General features: G+C 49.1%; 2 protein-coding genes across 2 annotated transcripts in view; one reads left to right on the forward strand and one right to left on the reverse strand.

Moving 5' to 3' along the window:
- NEUROG2 (neurogenin 2) lies at positions 1-1,453 on the forward strand. Its single transcript, XM_055715886.1, has one exon. It carries the CDS (start codon positions 52-54, stop codon positions 742-744), a length of 693 nt encoding a protein of 230 aa, XP_055571861.1. The 5' UTR covers positions 1-51; the 3' UTR covers positions 745-1,453.
- Positions 1,454-12,172: 10,719 nt separating this feature from the next.
- Positions 12,173-21,078, reverse strand: part of ALPK1 (alpha kinase 1) — a 48,577-nt gene continuing 39,671 nt past the window's right edge. Inside the window, exons 10-14 of the mRNA XM_005435211.3 lie at positions 18,775-20,818; positions 17,848-18,001; positions 16,643-16,805; positions 14,555-14,741; positions 12,173-13,944 (exon numbers count right to left, since the gene is read on the reverse strand). Coding sequence (XP_005435268.1) covers positions 13,748-13,944; positions 14,555-14,741; positions 16,643-16,805; positions 17,848-18,001; positions 18,775-20,818 — 2,745 coding nt within the window. The 3' untranslated portion in view covers positions 12,173-13,747. The remainder of the gene's footprint in view (positions 13,945-14,554; positions 14,742-16,642; positions 16,806-17,847; positions 18,002-18,774; positions 20,819-21,078) is intronic.

Below are 21,078 nucleotides of genomic sequence, written 5' to 3' on the forward strand. Positions count from 1 at the left end.
CGTTAAACCGCGGCCGGGCCGGCCGGGCGAGGGGTGCCGACCGGCGGCAGGATGCTGGTGAAGGCGGAGAGCCTGGCGCCGCCGGCCGAAGACGAGCTGCTGCTGCTGGGCCTGGCCTCGCCCGCCCCCTCGCCCTCGCTGCCGTCCAGCGCGGAGGAGGAGGAGGAGGAGGAGGAGGAGGAGCAGCAGCTGCGGGCGCTGCGGGCCGCCTCGCCGGCGCGGCCAGTGGAGGCGCCGGGGCTGCGGCGGGCGGAGGGGAAGCGGCGGGCGGGGCGGTCCCGCGGGGCCCCGCGGCCGGCCCGCACGGCGGAGACGGCGCAGCGCATCAAGCGGAGCCGGCGGCTGAAGGCCAACAACCGGGAGCGCAACCGCATGCACAACCTGAACGCGGCGCTGGACGCCCTCCGCGACGTGCTGCCCACCTTCCCCGAGGACGCCAAGCTCACCAAGATCGAGACGCTGCGCTTCGCCCACAACTACATCTGGGCGCTCACCGAGACCCTGCGGCTGGCAGGGGCGGCGCGGCTCGGCCCCGAGGCGGCGGCGGGGCCGGGGGGGGGTGGCCCCGTCGAGGGCAGCCCCTCGCCCGCCTCCTCCTGGAGCGGGGGGGCCGCCAGCCCCGCACCCTCCGCCTCCCCCTACGCCTGCACTTTATCGCCCGCCAGCCCCGCCGGCTCCGCCTCGGACGCCGAGCACTGGCCGGGCCGCTTCGCCCCCGCCCCGCCGCCCCGGCGCTGCCTGTAGCCCGGCCCGGCGGTGCCGGGGCTCCCCCCGGGGCTCCCCATCTGCCCGCTTCCCAGGGCGGCCGGGGCGGCGGCACCTGCCAAAGCAAACCTGCTTGCTCTCGCCGATGTGCACTTTGTCCCGTTTCCCAGATCTGTCACCGGGGCTTTTGTGTCCCCCATCCCCTCGCCCCCCCCCCGTGCCATCTGTCCCTTATGATTTATAGGCGGGGAGGGGGTGGGAAGGGGGGAAAAAAATAAATTGTTTTGCTAGGGGTCCGGGTTAGAAGTCATTGTATAATTTGTAGGCTTTGTGAGGGCTGAATGCAAGCGTGGAAATTTAGGCTGAACTCTCTATCAAAAGAAAAAAAAAACCGTAGAGGAAAGGCGGGGGGGGAGCCGGGGCATGGGGAGGGGGGGGACCCCCTCATGCATTATTTATTTCGACCTTTAGGGGACGAGGAACTCCCCCCTTCTTTCAGGAGATTAAAAATAAATCAACAGACTGAAAACCTAAACAGACACGGAACATTACAGCGATCAGCCACACACGTGTTCACATTTATTTATTGTAAAGACAGATTTCATGGAAAAGATGTATTTTTTTGTATAATTTACAGAGTTTATTCCAGTATGTATTTACAACTGAAGAGCAAAGGGATTGTTCTTGTGATAAAATATAAATAAAAATCTCTAATTTTCATAACTTTCGGGTTGTTGCTTTTGCTGCTTTACGTGCCGGTGGCCGGCACCCATCCTTGCCCCTGGTGAAAGCCAGGATGTGGCAGGAGCTCGCAGGGCCTTGGGGTGACAAATGCCCCCCCCCCCCCAGCAGGTAGCTGGTGACAGCCACCTCTGCAGGCAGAACCATGGCAGCGCTCAGGGCCACCGGAGCTGCTGTGGCCCCAGCAGGCTGACTGACGGGCAGTTCAATTCTGGAAATTTCCTTTGACTTCTTAAAAGAACCCCCCTTTTTTCTGCAGAGTAAGAGTAAGACTGAGCTCTTGGGGATGGCAGCTCACCACTGGGGTGGGGGTGGAGCAGGGAGAGAAGTGGATCCGAACCAAGGAAAATCTCCTGGGTTTCCAGCCAAGTGGAGCCGCAGGCTGGCTTTAGAGGGGATGGGCACCATCAGAAAGATGCACATGGCTCAGTCGCTGCCTCTTGTCGTGGCGTTTCATTCCTGGTCTTGGGTTCCTCATGTGGCTGGTAGCACAGTGTGTGTGTGTATATATATATATATAAAGTCAGTCTGGTGGAAGTTTACCGACAGTGTCACTTGTGCCTCTTTGTACAGAAGACACTGCACAGCAAACACTGGATGGATGGATGGATGGATAAACTGCTCACTGCACCTCAGGCTGATGGCTCCTGGATTTCACAGACAAGGCTGTAGGAAAGAAATGTTACTGAGTCAAGAAAAAAAAAGCAGCATGGGTTTAAAGAGGAACAGTTTCTCTGTCTCTCTGAGGGGTGGATGAAACTCAAGGCACAGGCAAGTCCAGGGGGTTGAGTTCGGTCATGGCAGGCAGCCGTGCTCAGCGTGGGTACCAACAGCACATGGCCAGGGATGTCACGACTTGGGGGGGGAGAGATGCTGGAGGCCGCCACGGCCCCTCAATCATTGCCCCCATGCGCCCGGGAGCACTTTGTGACTTCTGGGTACAAACACCTGGAAATCATTAAAAACCGGCAGAGGCGCCTGAATGTATTAATTAAATAAAATGTGCAGCACATGAATCCCACCCGGTGCCCCCTGGATCCTGGGAGCAACGTCCCAGAAAGGGGTGGGGGTGGGTGGGTGGAGGGGGGAGAAAAAAACCCCCACAAACGTGTGAAAAGAGAATTAGTGAAATTAGGTTAGGCCAATAAAACGTGCGGGGGTTCGGCCTCCCCCCAGCCCCGCAGCCTCGGGCGAGCAGCGCTATCTAGCCTGATCTATTGTTTCCCCCCCTGGCAGGGGGGTTATTGTGTGATAAATAATTCCTTAAAAAAAAGTGGGCGCATTTGCATAATCACTGCTTTGATGTGGCCAGCAAGATGAAGCTGTGTCCCCCAAATCTGCCACGGGCCAGAAGGAACAAAACAAGAGGGAGCCTTTCAATCCGCTGGCAGTGTGTGGGGCAGCCCGTCGGGAGCGGGTTTTTCACTCTCGCTCTCTTTTAACGACCCCTTTTAATGATTAAACTCCAGGAATGCCAAAAAGAAGGCTAGTGCCTCGCTCGCCCTCTCCGTCTTTTCTGGTCGGGTCTCATTGTCCTTCCCCGTTTCTCTCGTGCTTTTAAGAGGCGCTGGAGTAGGTGCCTTCGGCTCTTCAAAGGCCGGGAGGGATGGGACGTGCTTCTGCTCCCTTGGTGGCGAGCCAGAGCCAGGCAGGAGCCGGAGGGACGGCTCGGGTGGCTCAGCACCAGGATGCTCTCTCCAACAGTCCCCAGGGAGGGACGCCGGGTCTTGCCCGTTTCAGCATCCTTGGAGGTATTTCCTTCCATCCCAGGTACAGACCCTGTTAGCAGGAGCATTACCCATCCTGCCAGGGCCACGGCAACAGGAACCACCATGGGAAAAAGCACAAGTAGCGTGGGAGGATGGGGCGTGAGGGCCAGGAGAGGGATGTTCTGCGGCTGAGTGCGGGGTTTAGGGTGGGAGCCATGCAAGCCAAACTTTCCTGGTCCCTGGGCAGGGCTGCCAGCACGGCTGGAGATGCCCTTGGAGGAGACGGGAGGCGGAGGCAGTTCTGGCCAAGGGTCAGCTGGAGAGGCCGCGTTCCCATTCACCCACGTCCCAGTTTTAACTTTGACTGTGGCCAAAAGAGTTTATTCCCCTCTTGCTTCCCTCTAAACCTGAAGGAGTTTATTTCCCTCTTCCCTTTTTTTCTTTTATTTCCCTCTTTTCTTTCTGAAGACTGATTTTTGGAGGTGGTGGGAGATCCTGCCCTGACCAGAGCTGTGGCTCCCCAGAGCATCGGGAAATCAGCCCGTGGCTGCAGAGACAATCGCAGCCAACCTGGAAGTGGACCAGGGGATGAAGGATGGGAAAGCATCTCTTCAGATGAAGTGGAAAACCTGGAGGTGGTTTCCATGGCAGCACCTTGCCATAATAACACGTGTTTATGATCCTTCTGTGTGTTGTATTTTGGCATAAAAGCTTCTCTGTGCCGTCAGCACTGGAGGGGCAGCTCTATGGCCCCCGAGGGGGTTTACAGCCCTCCTTGGCATAAGAATAGCGACAAGAAGCCAAACTAGTGCCGGTGTGACAGCAGCCGCACCCCAAGGGCTTGCGCTTGCTTGCTTTCATGTCAGACATAAATCTTTCAGCGTATTGCCATAATTAAAAAGAGCGCCCCTGACACAGCCCTCATCTGGCTGGCGGCTCTGAAGCACAGCTTTCGCCCTCCCTCCTAGGCGAATGCTACAAGCCAAGGCAGAGAGCTGGCCACTCGGGCTCGGGCACCTCGCTGATGCTCACTGAGATTCAAAATGAAGGCAGAAGACCTGGGAGGGCTGAAAATTCAACTTAGGGAGTTTTCTCAGTAAAGCTGAAGACAGTGAGGCTCAGCATGAAGGGTCTCACTAAAGAAGCAAATTTCCTAAACCCTTATTCAGGTGCCTCGGGCTGGGGTTCAGGGTCCATTGCTCCTCGGGTTTTATTGGTTCGATCATTTTGTTGCCACAGTGATACTTGGGTATCCTGATGGTGAAGAGGTAATGCCGTTATGCTGGGAAAGAACCAGATGAGGGTTCACCTGCTACGGGCCATCCTGTGGTGCTCCCTAATGACTCTGTTATTGAAATGTGTATGACATTAAGTAATTAAGCACACACTGGCTGTTTTTTTGACACTGGGTACATCAGTTATCGCCTAATGTTGCTGTAATTGAAAGGACTGGTCATCTGGGATATTAAACAGATACATCTTTTCTTGCTTCCTCTAGGAAAGTGCGTACGCCCGTCAAGGAGATTTAATGAGAGCCCACCCCAAAATATTTGTAAAATTTATTTTTGTGCATGTTTCTCTGCAGATGAAAAGCAAGACCCCACGCAATCTTCGCATTGCCACCTTCAGCCTTGGGACAGACAGTCCCCTGGCGGTCCCCAGCCTGGCAGCGCTCTGCTCCATCCCCCGGCTGCCCTTTAACTCCCCCCCAACCCTCTCATTTCCATTGCCGACAAGGCAAGTTTTGCCTTTCATCATTTCAGGCTGGAGAAGTCGGTGGGGCACACACCTTCCCACTGCCTCGCCTCAGGCTCTGCCTTTCCCCACAGGCTGGGGTTGGGTTGGTGTTGTTTTGTTTTTTTTTTGCAATTCACTACTTTCTCCTCGGGGACTTGGCCTTTCACTGGTTTCATTTGCTTGCTTTGTACATAGTGGGGCTAGTCCTCAAATTTCGGGCTCATACTCCTCAGATGGGAATTTCATAGTCTCTTCTCCCTAAACTGATTTAATGCCGAAAGACAGCGAAAGCTTTTAAGCAGATCTCTCCAAAAAAAATATCACCTTTTCATTTTGATGATGTTTCAGAAGTATTTCAGAGCAGCTGCTGGGGGAAGGGCCATCACCATCTCAGTTCCCATTGCAGCCGAGCTCCTCCAGCCTCCGAGGGTCCTGTTGCCCACCCTTGCACTCTCTGCCATGTTTTTATCACACGTCCCCTCTCCGCAGCCACCTCGCAGAGCCCCGACCAGTGCAGGGGTTACAATGAGTTGGGGAGGGGGTTCGGTACCTGGGGGCTCGGGGAGCTGGCAGTGGGGCTACATGTCAGGGAAGGGGACTGGCACCCCGGGGGCATGAGCCACGAGTGGCAGCTGCTGCTCCAGCCATGGGGTGAGGGGAGGTCCTGGGGGGCCAGGAGCCCCCCGGGGGTGGGGGGGGATGCCGGCCGTGCTGCCCGGGGGGCTGCAGGTGGCTGGGGATGTCTGGGTTTGTGCCCGGCTCGCTCTCCCTGCCATGCTCTCATGGGACAGGGCACGTGTCCTCCAGGCACCAGAGGACATGGGTGGCAGAAGTGGTGCGAGTTAGGGGGTGGTGGAGAGGGGCACGGCCCTGGTGGGGGAAGGGATGAGGTCGGCCTGGCCTTGCTGAGAAGGCCGCACGTTGGTAGGGGATGCCAGCGCTCCCGGCACTGCCAGCAGGAGCGCATCCCAGCCTCACACAGTCACAACTCCAGCCCTGAGGCGCTCAGCTGCTGCGGAAGCCTGGCAAAGCCCTCTTTCCCAGTTTGATTTCGGGAAAGGACCAGAACCAGATCCCAGATCCCAGCCCTCCTAGACAATGGGAGCGCTTGGACCCCCAGCTTTGCAGCCAGCGCCCTGGGCCCCCGGCTTTGCAGTATTTCTGCTGCTATTTGGGGTGTTGCTTTGCCTGGCAGCCATCAAGCCCTTGCGACTTGCTGCCCCCCCTCCCGCCTGTCCTGCAGGCCGCTCTCTGCCTGGGGAGGGGGCATTTTGAGCATTCTCTGGGGATGTCAACAGGCCGTCTGTTTCCCTTGGCTGAAGTAATCAGATAAACTCAGCGTGAAGGAATAAAAGTGCGCCAGGAGCAAGGCTAACGGTGACATGAATCTAAGCCGGTGTTTTTCAAGGCAGGCTAGAAAGCTTAGCAGGCGAGCCCGCCTCGGCAGCAAGCGGCTCGGCAGCTGCACCCAGTGGCACCTCCAAGCTGGTCCACGGTGGAAAGGAGCTACTTGGCCTCAGCCCATCGCATCAGCAGGGAACCAAGCAGCGTGAGCTGCCCGGGTGGCAGCGCGGGCTTGCCCTTGCAGACCAGTGTTTGGGATAAAGGCAGGTGTCCCAGTGAATGTGAAGTGGCAATTCAGGATCTTGTGAAGTGCCAGGCTGCCCGTAGGGTCAAGAGCCGCCAGATATTTTGCAGGGCTTTGCAGAGGCATAGGAATGGGGGCAGGGGTTGGAATTCATCACCTGGAGGGTGTGAATCACACACCCCAAATCCTTAAGGGCTTGTACTTCACACATTTTGCCTCCATTATGTGTGGATTTGGCCCATGCAGACCCGATTCCCATACCATACAGGCAAAATCTCCAGCACCCATCTTTTATACAGCAATCGCAGTGCTGCAGCCCGCTTGCATGAACAGAAATCCTGGTGGGATTCGTTCTTTTTTAACCTGGTGTAGGTTTTTGTCTGACTATGGGGCCAAATCTTACGTCTTAAAGCTTAAGACTCTTGCAGAGCAACAGAGCAACAAGCTAACTGATACCTTTGACTGAAGGATATATCCTGCCTTCAGCCTATGGTGCTGCCACATTTGTGCGGGTCTGGCAACCTTCTGGCAACCTTCTCATCCCTGTGACTCCTTGAGCCGAAGTCAGGTTTATGGTTGAAGAGAGCTAATACTCTTGTGATGCTAAGATTTAAAATAAAGCCTTCAAAAATTGATTGGATAAAAAAATTCTTTGGACTGCTGCCTGCAACGGAGGGTTGTTCAGCGCTTTGCAGCGGCCAGCAGCGTGCGGGGAGGGAATACGGATGCTGCTGGGGCGGCTGCAACACACAGCCATCCCCTTTCCCTCGCCTCCCCTCCCCCTTCTTTTATTAAAAAGAAGAGAGACTGGACCAAAGCTGATGGCATATTTACCTTCATGAGTTTTAAAAAAAGTTAATTACTGCTTGGAGCAAGTTGGTATGGCTGTCCTGAGCTGTCTTTTATTAGTAGTCGCCTTCATTAATTTCCCTCGCTGGATTTGCTGCTAATAGCTGCTTGGTCCTGGGCAGCACAAAGCAGCATCTGTGCCATTGAGCAGAAAAGCGGGAGTCAGGCAAAGGGGGGCACTGGGGGGGTGACGCCGTTTGCAAATCAACCTCTATTAACGTGATGGCCTGCTCCGAGGGGACGGCAGCCCCAGTAGCCGGCACGGCCGTTTGGGCTTCACTTGGCTGTTACCGAGGGAGGAAAGGCAGCCGGTGCCAGCCAGGGTGACCCTGCCTGTCATCGCCGTGCTGCCAGGGCACCCCTGGGTGCTGGCCGTGCTGCATGGGCACCCCCTCGGGGGGGAGGGGGAGCGGGGTGCTGCACCTGCCTCTACGAGACCCGTGCACTCCCCTTAGTGCTGCGGGTGCTCCAGTCCTGCAGCACACGCTGCTGCGAGCAGAGGCAATCACTGAATCATGAGTAAGTCGGTATCTTTTGATGAAAGACATGCTGCATCTTAAAAATAGCTTGGCAGCGAGATGTCCTGGTTAAAGAACGGGATGAAGTTCCGTTTGGAGGGCGGCCACGGGCAGGCCGGCGGGGCTGGGGGCACCACGGGCTCACAGGAGCCAGGGCAGCGGGTGGCGGTGGGGGCCCATAGCCCCATCTGCTCCCTGCAGAGGGACACGGAGGTGATGTCATCCAAGTGGAAAAAAGGAGGATGGTGTGTGCCGTTCCAGGAGAGGCTGCTGGGGAAGGCACCCAGGTGCTTCTGTCCAAGGCAGCAGGTGACAGTGGCAGTTATTGGTCAACACGTTATTGTAAATATCCCCATTCCGGTTGTTTCAAGGGAGCAGCGGTTACAACAGTGCATCACACCACCTGTAAGTAGTGCGCTTGTCCCAACACGTATGCGATGCCTAGAGATACAGCTCTGCGTGCTCAGGTCTGCTGGCCGGGGGGCAGGATGGGCTGGGACAAGTCCCGTGCTGGGTGCCAGTCCCATGCCTGGAAGAGCAATCCCACCCCTGCTAACAATCTGTATGGTGGGAAGGAGATCGCTGAGGAGGCTGGTGCTGCCGTGTTCAGTATTGGCGCTGAGTTTTGCCAAGCAGAAGCGATTTGGCAGCGCAGGCTGTCTTTCTGAGCTTGCTCACGTGAAGCTTTCCCCTCAGTACCCATGAAAAGCTCTTTCTAGTAAAGGACTGATGCCTAAATCCAGCAGCTGGGCTCTCGGGGCAGCTGATGTCAGGTTTATGGCAGTGGGGACATGCTGCCTCACGTGCAAGAGCTGCCTCACAGCTGGAGGGGTCACCCCGCGCCCGCTCTCCACTGGGTTGAATGGCCCAGGATGCTGCTGCCTCGAAGGGAGAGGGACACAGCAAGCCTGGCTCAGCCTCGCATTGTCGCAGTAACCAAGGGTCTCCCTTTTACACTGGGTCTTCTGTAAGAGAAGTTCCCTGAAGTGCTTCGTAGTGATGTTAGGTATCGGCAAAAGAGTGAGAAAATCATTCTGCCTGTGGTTAACGGGCTTTGGTTGCATCAATTCATTCCCTCTTGATATCAAATTTACTAACTTTTGTGCACAAATGCATGACACACAGCAAACAAGACCTCTCTGCTTTTTACCTGGATGCCTGCAGAAAGGTGAGCGGGAAAAAACTCTTTTCACCAAGTATCTTCCCCGAAGGACAGGAAAGTGTGTCATCGCCTTGTCAAGAGCGGGACGTTTTTGTGCCCGACTTACTGTAGCGCTTGCACTGGGTGTAAACTCAAGTGCTTTAGCTGAGAGGAGGAAATGTTTCTTCAGACTTCATGTCCCTACAGATAATAATATTTTGCTGTACCAGCACAATATAGTTTTGCTCATTTTGTAGCAAGGACAGGGCAACTGGCTCTTAATGGTCATACTGAGCTCTTATGTTGGACTTTGGAGTGTGTTATGATTAATCAAGATGCAAAAGCACCCTTGGTAGAATGTTACTTAATATAAACCACTGAATTCCTAAAAAAAAAAAAAAAAAAGGAAAAAAGCAAAAAGTATTCCCTACGTCTTCACTGGTTCAAATTACTTTCTTCTGAAATCAGAGAAAATATCAGAACACCATTTTTTCAGTCAGTAGCTCTAAGATGAAATTTCCAGCTACAATATTAAATGCTCCACCATCAGTCTGAGTCAACTATCTATCTTGCCCAATAATCACCTGTTTATACCACAAATACGAACCAATAATTTAAGTTCGGTGTGTTTCAGGCCACGCATGCATCTAAGTTCTTCAGGCAATGAGGTTATAGAGCACATTGATCCAGGATTTCTAGTATCCAAGCCCGGATGAAGACAGAGTGCCTGCATTTGTGAAGGACTGATACCCCTGATTTTGTGCCCAAGCCTGTAAAGAGTAGGACCAGTAGAAGCTACGGGGTTAAATATGATGATATCTGCTTTAACAGCGAACTGGACAAGCTGACACTTGATACTAACTTATAACTGTGAGTAACCATAACTTTAGTAAAGTGTAGGCTGCAAAAGAAATCAGCTGCTAAATGCAAATACTAGGAAGAAATCAAAATATTACAAAATCCCACAGATGGATTTATTCAGGAGCGTATCTCAATACATATTTCTTTTCTTTCTTTGAACAAGAGGCACACGCTGGAAAAGGCATCACTTTTCAGGGGTCTTGAAACTGCATGTGCTGTTAGAGCAGACACTGCGGGGCTAGCTGTTGGCAGCGCATTAGCACACTTTGTTCTGCGGAGATTGTCCGGGAGGTTTTGTTTTGCTTTTAATTGTCTCTATAGAGAAGGGAAAGCCTCTGCAGAGAGGCTTTAACACAGCATCTCCGCTGCCTATTAATTCCCGAGATCTTGCTAACTAGCTTTGTTTCCCCTTTAGAGCTCGGTGCTCCCTTTTGCCGGAGCATGAAGCTATGCACGCACAGCGTTTGTCACTTGGTTAAAGCCAGCATTTCCCCACTGCTGCGGACAAGGCCGTCCTTTATTGGCTGCAGAACAAGATAACGGACTTAATCTTCCCAGTAACACGTGAGTTTTCATGTATCACTTTAATCTGCAAAACACTGGGGCCGAGTGTACCGTCACATGCCGATTTCACTTTTCTATGAGCGAGTGACTCCCCGGCTCAATGATGGATTGTTTGCTCGCTTTTAACAACAGTCAAGATGGTGAATGCCCCGGGGTGATAGACAGTGTGCAATGGGAACGGCAGCAAATCTGATGGCCCAGTTCAAGTTCACCTGACAAAGCTGACGCAGTCTGCAAGCAGCATTCGAGAAAGGATTATTCACACTAGCATTATATTTTTGAATGCATTTTTCTTCCTGCGCAGCTGCCCAGATCCCCAACACTGAAGGTTTATGCACCATAATAAAGAGATTTAATTTTTTTTTTCTTCTCTTGCTTCTCCCTCTTTACACCTAGTTCTAATCGGTCGGTGCAGTGATAGGGCATCTTTCCAAACAACTCGGCAAAAACATCACCTAGAAAACAATAGCATTGCTAAAAAGCAGGAACAAAAGCCTAAAAAAACTCTGCTGGCTGCAGAAACAAAAGCGGATGGTTTTGTTAAAGCTAACTCTCTGTTGGGGACCCATCTTTTTGTGGAAGTTTGATGCTGTGTTCCTTTTCTCATCAAGAAAATCTCCCCAAAGAAACGATCCCAGCCTTTGAGCACAGGGGCAGTGGCACATCAGGGCTTTGGAGGAGAAGAGGAGAATTTGAAATTAAGGCAACTTTTCACTGCTGATGGAGTGGGAAAGCTGCTTACCATTTTTCAAACATAATACACATGGGAGTGCACACGCATATGCGTGCGCACACACACATTCTGGAGGTGCTGCCATGGTCTTGGAAGAGTAAACTCTAGGTCTTCTGATAGTTTCTTTTTGCTGGAGAGGCAGAGACAAATGTTAGCCCCAGTTCTGTGTGTTATTCCAGTCCTACGTGGCACTATTAAGGGGAATACGTATAACCGTTGCTTGAACTTTCTCATAGTTTTTCTCCTGCCGGTTAGGCTAGTAACACTAGTAAAGGTGTGCTGGAAGAACGTAAGATCACTGCAACCTGTAAATGCAAAGACATGCCCTCTGCTTTTAAACAAAATCTGCGCTGCATCCCTGACAGAGGCTGAAACAAGCGTTTTCCTGGAAGCCCACGCAGGTTAACCACCCATTGGAAATGAAGGTTGAAGGCTGCTTATCCTGGCCAAGTAACTCATTGGAAGTCTGTCCGCAGCAGATGTAAAATGGGCAGTTGAATTTTTTAGGACTAAAATGCATTAGTCCGCCTATTCTAACATGCTTCTTTCATCATAGTCTGAATTTGGGTAATATTGCCAATAGGTTTTGGGTTTGGTGGCTTTTTTTTTCAACCAGACGTCCCACCTGGCTTAATTCAGCATTAAAAGGGGCACAGCATTAGAATGAGGAGCTTCCATCCCCTCTTTTTTTATGGCTGTTTTCTTCACAGTGCATGTATATGTCATCTGACCAGGCCAGAAGGTTTTACTCTTTTCAGCTAGCCAGAGTGTGCAGGGCAAAAAAAAAAGATTTCAACTATTCATCTAGAATTCACAAAGTTGGGAGGGCATTGCTTTCCTCTACATGTTTCTGAAATTTGCTGTGGCAGAACAGCAGTTAGGTCTCTTGGAAGTGGCCGAGCGCTTATCGGTACGTGAATTGCTGCAGGTGTCACATGTAGGTCACGTGAATGAATTGCAAGCTGTGGTTAAAAAAAACCCAACCCAAATAACAAAACAACACACCCCCCGCCAAAAAAAAAAAAAAAAAAAAAAAAAGAAGATTGTTTCATAAAAAGTAAAAGGCTGCAGCTGCCTCTAACCCAGGCAGGCACTACCGAAGCATGTGGCCAGCATACACACCACAGGCTGTTTGGTCCTGGTGTTAAAAATCAGGGGCTCTCCAAGTGTGCTCAAGAACAAGCACAAAGAATAACAAAAATACTGCTAAAATTTGGAGTTCATGGACTATGTGCAGCTGTTTGCACGTGTGATAGTAAAGTGTGTTCCCAGCACAGGCAGAGTTGTCAAGAAAACCTCCCGTCATGGAAGTACAAATTTGTAGTCTTTGGCTCTATGAGTGGGGTGGGGTGGGAGGATCAGGATCTTGGTGTGGGTTGTTGGTAGGGGAAGTGTGTAAGTATCGCTTCAGTATTACTGGGCATCTGTTTTACTCTCATTAATGTATTTTCTGGGATGTTCAGCAGCTTGGAAGCTCTGCGGGCTGTGCCTCCACCACCACTGAGGCACAACCCATCGGATGCGTCGTCCTTGCCACTGGCAGTGAACTGCAAGTCTCCTGCTGTCTGCTTCTGCTGGAAATTCGGCTGAGAAAGGCACCCCTCGTTTGTGAACATCTTCTACCTCACAGCTCTCTGAGGCTGGATGACAGAGGCTCAAAGGGAGGCAGGGGGGTGATTTGCCTGCCCAGCTGGAACCAAAACTGGCACTGAGGCTGCTTTCTCTGGGCTTACTAGATGCTGGACTCCCCCCAGAAATGCTCCTTTGTACAAGCAGCTACACTCATGTCCCGTAAGATTATCTGTGGGAATCAGTTATGGAATTGCTCACCAAATCTGCGGTGCTCACAGTTTCATTACAGGCAGAAGAGATGTGCTGTCCTTAAGTGAGAACTGTTCTTCTCTTTGAGAAAGTCTTCAGAGAGTTTGTGAAATGTAGCAGTCCTAAATTATTCGTGTAAAGCATCTCTTGGTTCAAGAACACTATTTGTCCCTTGCAGAGCAGCACAGCTTTCTTGGCTGTTAAAGTTAAAACCATATTTCCAACTGTTTAGATATTGTGTGGTCACGTATGCACATACACACACACCCCCCTGAAAGAACTGTTATTTTTTTAAGCAAATCAAAACATTACCATTTGCTCCCTGAAGCATTTAGAGAAGTTTTTGAAAATTCTACAGATGGTTGAAATACAACTCCCTGCTTCTGTCTCACTCTATCTCATATTCCATTTCCAAAGAGCAGATGGTGCCTATTCCCCTTACTGGGTCTGAATAGATTAGAAGTTCATACAGTCCTGTAGTACACTTCTAGCTGAATTTGGGAGCCTGTTTTCTTGCTCTTCTTACATTCTTCTGTTAATTATTACAGACGGCTATAAGTGCACAAGGTTCAGATGGTACACAAGTTGGTAACATGGTATTACCAGCCTGGATGCAAAGGCCAGAACTTGCCAAACTTGTGGAGATAATGACTGACCCAACTCACATGGGTATTGTCTCAGTGTCTCTGTTCTCATGGAGACAATATGCTCCTAAAGGTGTGTAGGATAATATACTGCCCAGCTTCTGCACCATTCTTTGTGTGACTGTCCTGTGCAAGTCTACGTTGTCAGCTCTACCGAGGGTCTTGTCAAAGAAAGGCAGCGACAGATTTCGTTGCACTTCACATGTTGATCATTAAAGAAGTAAAATATTCCTTTCTTCCCAAAGTTGGAGTGTGAAACATCCTTGCTATTAAGAGAATGAATCTGGGGGTCTGTGAGGTAGATGAGGCCTTTCCCATTACCTGTCACCCAGCCTGTGGAAGAAAGGACACATCTTGGTATTGCATATCACAGCCTGAGACAGACCGTACTCGGGACTGCCTGCTTGGCACAGCCCATGCTCTGTTACTGTCACTGCAGTGATTCCCAGTTTGACCCTATGTCAGCAAAAGCAGAACCCTAAGAGGCACATAATGATTATTTAATGAAATTAATATCCCAAAGATACCTGTATGCTAAAGGTTGAGTCTTTTAACTCTTAACCAAAGAGCTCAATTAGCCATTAGCTGAATACGGGACCTTTTCTTAGGCTTCCCAGTTTTAGGAAGGGGGAAGCGTGACAAAACCCACAGCCTCTTTCAGTGGTTCTCCTTTAGATGGTTCCACAAGACACGTCTTTGCAGACTGGTTTTAGTGTAATGGGATGCAGAGTACTCCATGGCATGAAGCTGTGGCACACCAGGGAGCAGGCGGCTTGCGTGCTCTTGCTGTGATGCAGCGGAGAGCAAGAGTACTGCTCAAGGCAAAAATATACTTGCACATCCCTCCCTCCCTTTATGTCATTTAGAGTCAGTACGTCTTTTATATAGCATATTCTGCAACATGAGAGGACACACGAGAAATGAAGTTTCCTGTAATACAAACCTTGCAGATCAACAACAACATCTGTTCCATTGGAGAACTCATAGGTGAAATGGCCGTAGGCCAGACCGTACTCTGTGGCTTTGTACTCATTCTTTACAACCCTTGTGTTATTGGACAGCTTCACAAACTCCCCAAGGATGTAGGGCTCCACGCTCACACATCCTTTTATAGTTCTGTCTTCCAGTATCTGAAAAGAGCGTGTTAATGAGAGTCATGCAAGCAGGGATGTAAAAACAAGGGTGCTAAAGCTCCTCTAACTGAAGTCTTGGTTTTCCTCCTATAACTTTCCGTCATAAGACAGATGGAAGGAGTGTCCATGTTAACTCACTGGTGATTCAAAACACAGGCTGTTTAGATGAGGAGCTCATATTTAGCTAGAACAAAGGGTGGAACAAGATTCAATACAACATCAGCCTGACTGGCCAAACTACATGGGCAGTGAGTTCTATAAATATCTAGCCTGTCCAGCAAATAGGAAACTTCTTTCAGGAGACTGTGTCTAAAGAATAAGCTAGAAAGCTGAAAAGATTTGGCTAAACCTGCACCTGGTCCTTCTTCAGTGTGTAAATAACAAGGGGGAGGTTTTGAGGGCTGTTTTAGTCAGATTTGTAAGTACTGATGCCAGACTCTCATTAGGTCTTATTAGCGAGTGGCATAGAGCCATACCCAGTGTCAGAATGGCTAACAGAAATATTAATATCCATAGCATGCTATCATATACCTACTCATAATGAAACAGCAAATTCAGCTCTGTACCATAGAGGGTAGCTCTCCGTATTTGAAACACAAGTCAAATTGAAAGTTAAGTGTAAGAATAAAGAAAAGATCCTTTACTTCCCCACTGGGGACTGGATGTCAGCATTAACCTCTGTGCCAGGTCACCCAGACAGGGCTCCTGCACGGGCATTTCCTTCTCGTGACTGAGTACAGTCCACACAGTTGGAGAGAGAGATACTGGTTGTGCCATCAGGGACAAGCGGAAATGGAGCGGGCTATAGGGCATTGGATTGGTAGTGAGGTTGTGTCAACAAGTTAATTGAACCTGGTTTAAAGGTGGCCTGTTCTATGCTAAGGGGTTGTTATTGAGGAAAAGAGCTTTTTGTGATGGCCACTTGAAGGATGACTGAGCTGTCAGTGTGATACGGTGATGAAAAATGCAGGTCTCGCTAAGGGTAAGGACTCCTATTGCCCCTGCAAAAGCTGTGGAAGAGTCTTGGGGGAACATGGTGCAATTCTGTCATTAATACTTAGGAAATGGTAATTCAACGTAAAGCAGGCTCAGGGCTTCATGGATGAACAGGGAAGAGAGACCTGTGTCTTGAGGTGACACTAAAATGAGCTTGGCTTCCCTAGCCTGGAGAACAGAGGCTACGAGGGGATGTTGTTGCTGCTCCTTCCTTAAATCTAGGCCTCAAAGAAGTTGTGAGAAAGACAATAAACATAAATTGACTGATTTTAAGTTAAAAAATAGCAGAAAGTTTCCAGACACCAAGAGAGCAGCTCTGGAATGATTTCTTTTTGGAATTCATGAAGGTTAAAACACAAAAAAACCCCACAGCTGCTTTTAAGATAGGGCTTAATGAGCATAAAAAGGGATTACGCAGTGTTGCTGCCTGTGATATCAGGGCACTGGTCCTGATGAGTTACGAGCAGCTACTTTTGACTCCTGTGTTCCTGAAATTCAGCATCCTGCAGAAAAGGCCTCAGAGCTGTCCTGCAGTGAATCAACTTTTCTGCAAGAACCTCACTTGCTGGGTTCTAGTGAAGTTTAGATGTTTTGTTGTGCTCAAAATGGGTCAACTTCACTGCTCAGATTTCATAACTACCCCTGAAAATAGACGTTCATGTACTGTTAGGTGATATAAAAGGCTGGGTAACTCCTGGGCTTCACTGACAAGTGAGTTTCTGACTTTTAACAGTACATGGCATCTATTCTGCCAGTGCACCCACGAACTTGTAGCTCTGCGGGTAGATGTCTTCTGTCCTGAAATGAGCCAATGCAGCTACCAGGTAAGATCACATGAATGACAGCGTGTCAGCTACAGTGGCCTAACTGTTAGCATTTTAAAATCCAAATACAGTTCTTACCAGGAGTACTGCAGATGGGATATAAAAGATTTGGGTAGGAACCTTTTGCTCATACAGCCTTTTGTTGAATTCTGTCACGTAGTACTGGGCAGTCATTTGCCGTTCCACATCACTGAAATGATGAAGAAGTCCTTTTTCATCTTTGTATTCTTTCCCAACATACCTAAACAGAAAGAGAAGTGTTTGCCATAGTCAAGTTTGCAGCAGACTGCACTTGGGAAGCCCTGTTTGCAATATAGAAACAACTACAAAGCAGAGCTTGGCTGTTGAGGAGAAAAGCCAGCTGTCGGTGTTGCATTTAAAACGGTGGTGACTAAAGTTGTGGGGTTTTTCTTTTATAGCTCTTATAGGTGTAAAATGCTATACTGATGAATCAAATCTCAGGATGGGGGTTTCGTAACATGGGAATCTTTAAAGTCAACTCTTGACTCTGAAGGGAGACCCAACTCAGAGGTGCTTAAAATACTGTTCTTAATCCATTATAATTCAAAAGCTACTTCTAATAACAATCCAAAATGTGCAGTTAGCAGAGCTCTTCTGGTGCAGAGGCCTTTATGAAGCAAATAGGTGATTTTAATCCTGCTTTCAGAGCAGATGCACTGATTGCATAAACGTGCTGCTAAAATTAAAGAAAAGCAACTGAAACACCTTTCTGCCTGTAAGTGTTGTGTGTGTGTGTGAGAGAGAGCAAAATCTCTAATGGAAAGCCGGAAGTCACATAAAGAGGAAGCAACATTTAAGCTCCCATGAGATTATCCCAGCACAAAGGTGAAGTCAGGCCTAAGAGCTGTCATGAGCAAATGAACACTAACATGGCAGTTAGAAGACAACAGTGAAGTAGCTTTTTCTTCCCAGAAATTAGAGTAGAGGGTTGCACTGAGTGATGGCAAGGATTGACAAAATGCCCAAAAGATTTGGGAAAGCATTCTTGCCACAGAAAATCAGCCAAAATCTAACCAAATGTAAACTAGGTTGAAACAGACTAAAGAAACAATCTTCTCCTGTTATGACTATGATTTCTGTAGATATCCAAGTAAAAAGTCGTACTGCCTTCTGAAAATACTTGGTAAAATCTACTGTCTAACAAGGCATTAGACTAGCTGAATCATAGGTATAAGATTAATCTTATCACACAATTTTCATTCATATTTACACAGAAGTAGCATGGATATACGTTTTATTTCAGAAATTGGTTTGGTCAATACCTTCCCAGGATTTCTTCTTGGTGCAGGAACTGTATCCAAAACGCACTTCTCTGTTTGCCTTCCTTTGCCACATTCAGGTAGTCCCCGATGAATACAGCCGTTTCTTGGCCTGTCCAGAGACCTGATTTCTTCGAGTACTTTAAAAGAAGAGCAGCTACAAAAAGAAAACAACACAAGTAGAATGGACAATCCCACAGGGCTGCTCTAAACCTGTGCTAAGGGACAAAATAATTAGCACCCAGGAGATAGGATATCCAGGCTTCTCTGAAAGCAAACTATGGGGCTACAAAAGATACGCTAAGATGTATCTAGGTGTAGAGTTGGATATTATACATTAAGGACAAAAAATTGCTAAACAGGCTTGAGACATGCAAGATGGGATGAGCCCTAAGTGGGTTTTACTTAATGAGCTCAATGAGGCAAGCCCACAGTGGTGTGGCTCCTACCTTCTGTATTTCTTAGTATATTGATCAAGTGTCTGCATATTAAGGTATGGCTGTTATTTATGATTAACTTAATAATCATTATCTTAAATACACAGTTTTTAGGGATGAAATGTGGAATCTAAATGGGCAACAAAGCCAGAGACCCAAGTAACGGGGTAGAAAAGGCTTGATGAACTGGCACAGGGAGTTCAGGCAACCTAAGTTACCTCTTGCACGAAGGGACTGAAGCAGGAGAGACTAAGCAGGCATGGAGATGGAGCCCACCTCCATGAAGCTGTCACTAATGTGTAAGTTTAAGAACAGGAGAAAATGGTTCAAGGAAGTGTTCTTCCATTGCTAAAATCCTTATACAAACCCCCATAAAACAACAAAAAATTAAGATGATGACTGAAACATTGTGTTAAAAAGCCTAAGTCAAGACTGTTCTCTGTGGGAGTACCTGTTGCTGTGTGAAAATGCCCATTGCTGTGTGGAAACTTACAGTATGCTTTACGAAGCTGTTTAGACTTAAAAAATCCAGTAGGCGTCAGTCTCTGGACAAGCCAATTATGTTCTACTCCTGCCAGAAGCTGCATGTAATCATCATCCCTCAGAAATCGAGCATCAAGGATTTCTTCATTCGTTCTGCCAGGAATGAAGACAAAACCACTCCCCCTTGAGTTCAGAAATGAACTTTCAGGGGAACTCTTGGGCACCTGTGCTGATTTGTATGATGAACTCAGAGATGAACTGGATTGTCTCTTGCTGCTCACCATGTCCTGAGACTTTTCTTCATCTTCTTCAGTAGTGGCAGAGTCAAAGTGCTTGGTTATGGGTATCTTTCTACGCAAGGGCAAAGCTGCAGGTGTACTGGGAGTTGATTGATACTTTGGAACAGATGCCGCAGGATAGTTGTTTCCTGAATCTCCAGTACTGATTAAATCAAATTCAGTGTAATCTGCAGTTTCTGCCTGGGCATCAACTTCAGGCACTTTGAAAGATCCATGTCTCACCACGGCAGAATTCCTCAGCCCGTCATGCACAAAGGAATCGCTGGCCCTTTTCAACTCAATGCTCGTCGATAGTACTGAAGCACCTCCATTTGTTCGGAGATGTGCGTCAAACGAGGAATCATCTGTTCTGTCTGCAGTTTCTCCTTCTGGGTGGACCCACGCACACGGGCCCTGGGGTCGGGATGCAGTGTTGCCATCGCTGCCCTCCCTGCTGCTGTCCTTGCTCCTGCAGTCCAGCTCCACCCAGGAGGAGGCCTTCTCTTCCTCCTCCTCGGGCCTGGTAGCAACAGAGTAAGGGGTGGAAAGTGACGTAACCATGTTGCTCACCTCCCTTGCTTTCTTTTCTAAAGAGCTGCTTCCTTGGTGTCTTTCCTCCCACAGCTCTTCTCTGCAAAGAGATGCCTTTTCCACAAATCTCCCAGCTAGAGATGTATCTACCGCTAAGGAAGGCTGAGGAGATCTTCCACAGCTACGCAGAGGCTCTGGAGGAGAAGAATGCCAGGCTCTGGGAGGCAATGAGTGCAAGTATGCAGCTTGACCATTTTCATTGGACTCTTTTGTACACGATTGCTCCTCTGCTGAGCCCTTTTCCTGCTGCTGCCCTTCCCTGGGAGACTCATTACTGCTATTACGGTTTAGTTCCTCCCAGCTGGAAGAGTGACTTGATTTTGACAGCTTGCACCAAGAGCTCTCTGAAGTAGTGGTTTGACTCCTGTTTCGCCATCTGCTGAAAACACTGTTTTCATCATTTATTTCTACTTCTAATGGCTCAATCCCTTCAGTGATGGAAATTTTCATCACATCAGAACCAATACATTTATCTCTCTGGCCACTGAGTCTCTCTGAGATAATTCCTGCTGTTGGTGAATTCAGCATTTCCATAGCGCCTTTCCTCTGGTACACTATTTCTTCAGCAGTACACATAGTGTCTATGTTTTTGGTTTCTGTTCTTAAGGTTGTGATACAAGCTCCCACTTGAGTTCCTCCTGTTGTGGTTTTATGACTCCTGCAAGTATTTTCAAACACTTCACACACTGACAGATGATGCTGAGAATGCATGGCAAGGATTTTCTCAAAGTTGGCTTCCCCTTGCAGGATAGGTTTTTCCACTGTGCCTTTGTAACTGTCTGGAACATAAGACCTGGCATCAGAATTAGGGAAGCTTTCCACCTGCAGGAGCTTCTTCACAGTTGTGATCAGAGCCATGATCTCTTTGGCAAGCATTCCTTTCTCTTCCTCTTCTGTAACGGAAGTGCTGTATGAGTGCAGTTTTCCCATGGCTTCTCTACAGAGTTGACTTACCTCACCGAGTTTCTCGCTCTCCCCATAGAGCCACCGATGCACAGTTGTGAGGCAGAAAGCAGCTTTAATGAAACTATGGAGCTCCTGCTTGCTGGTGACAGGACTCTGATCATTCTTGGTGAGAAGGCCGATCTCAAAGGATTCTTTGGCTTCAGACAAGTAGAATTTTCTCTTTTCTGGGGGACAGTCCTTGGAGTGACTATAGGACAGCAAACACACCCCACGGATGTTCTGGGAGGGGATGAAAGAGGAATGAAGGAATTAAAAGCCTGGACCACAGGTCAGAGCTAAATAAAGGGGGGGGAAATATGTTTCTTTCCCTTTTACAATTTGAAGCAAACATCAGCTCTAACTGCCGCTGCTGTGTTTCCTGGAGGAAATAATCTTGCTCTTTTTCTTTTGAAATATAGCTGCAGTTATATGAGAAGCAGCACTACCAGAAGGGCTTGAAAGTCCATCCTCGCTCTGTGGACAGATACTGCTTCTCACCC

The sequence above is a fragment of the Falco cherrug genome, chromosome 1 (genome assembly GCF_023634085.1).
Source record: "Falco cherrug isolate bFalChe1 chromosome 1, bFalChe1.pri, whole genome shotgun sequence".
Classification (NCBI taxonomy): Eukaryota; Metazoa; Chordata; class Aves; order Falconiformes; family Falconidae; genus Falco; species Falco cherrug.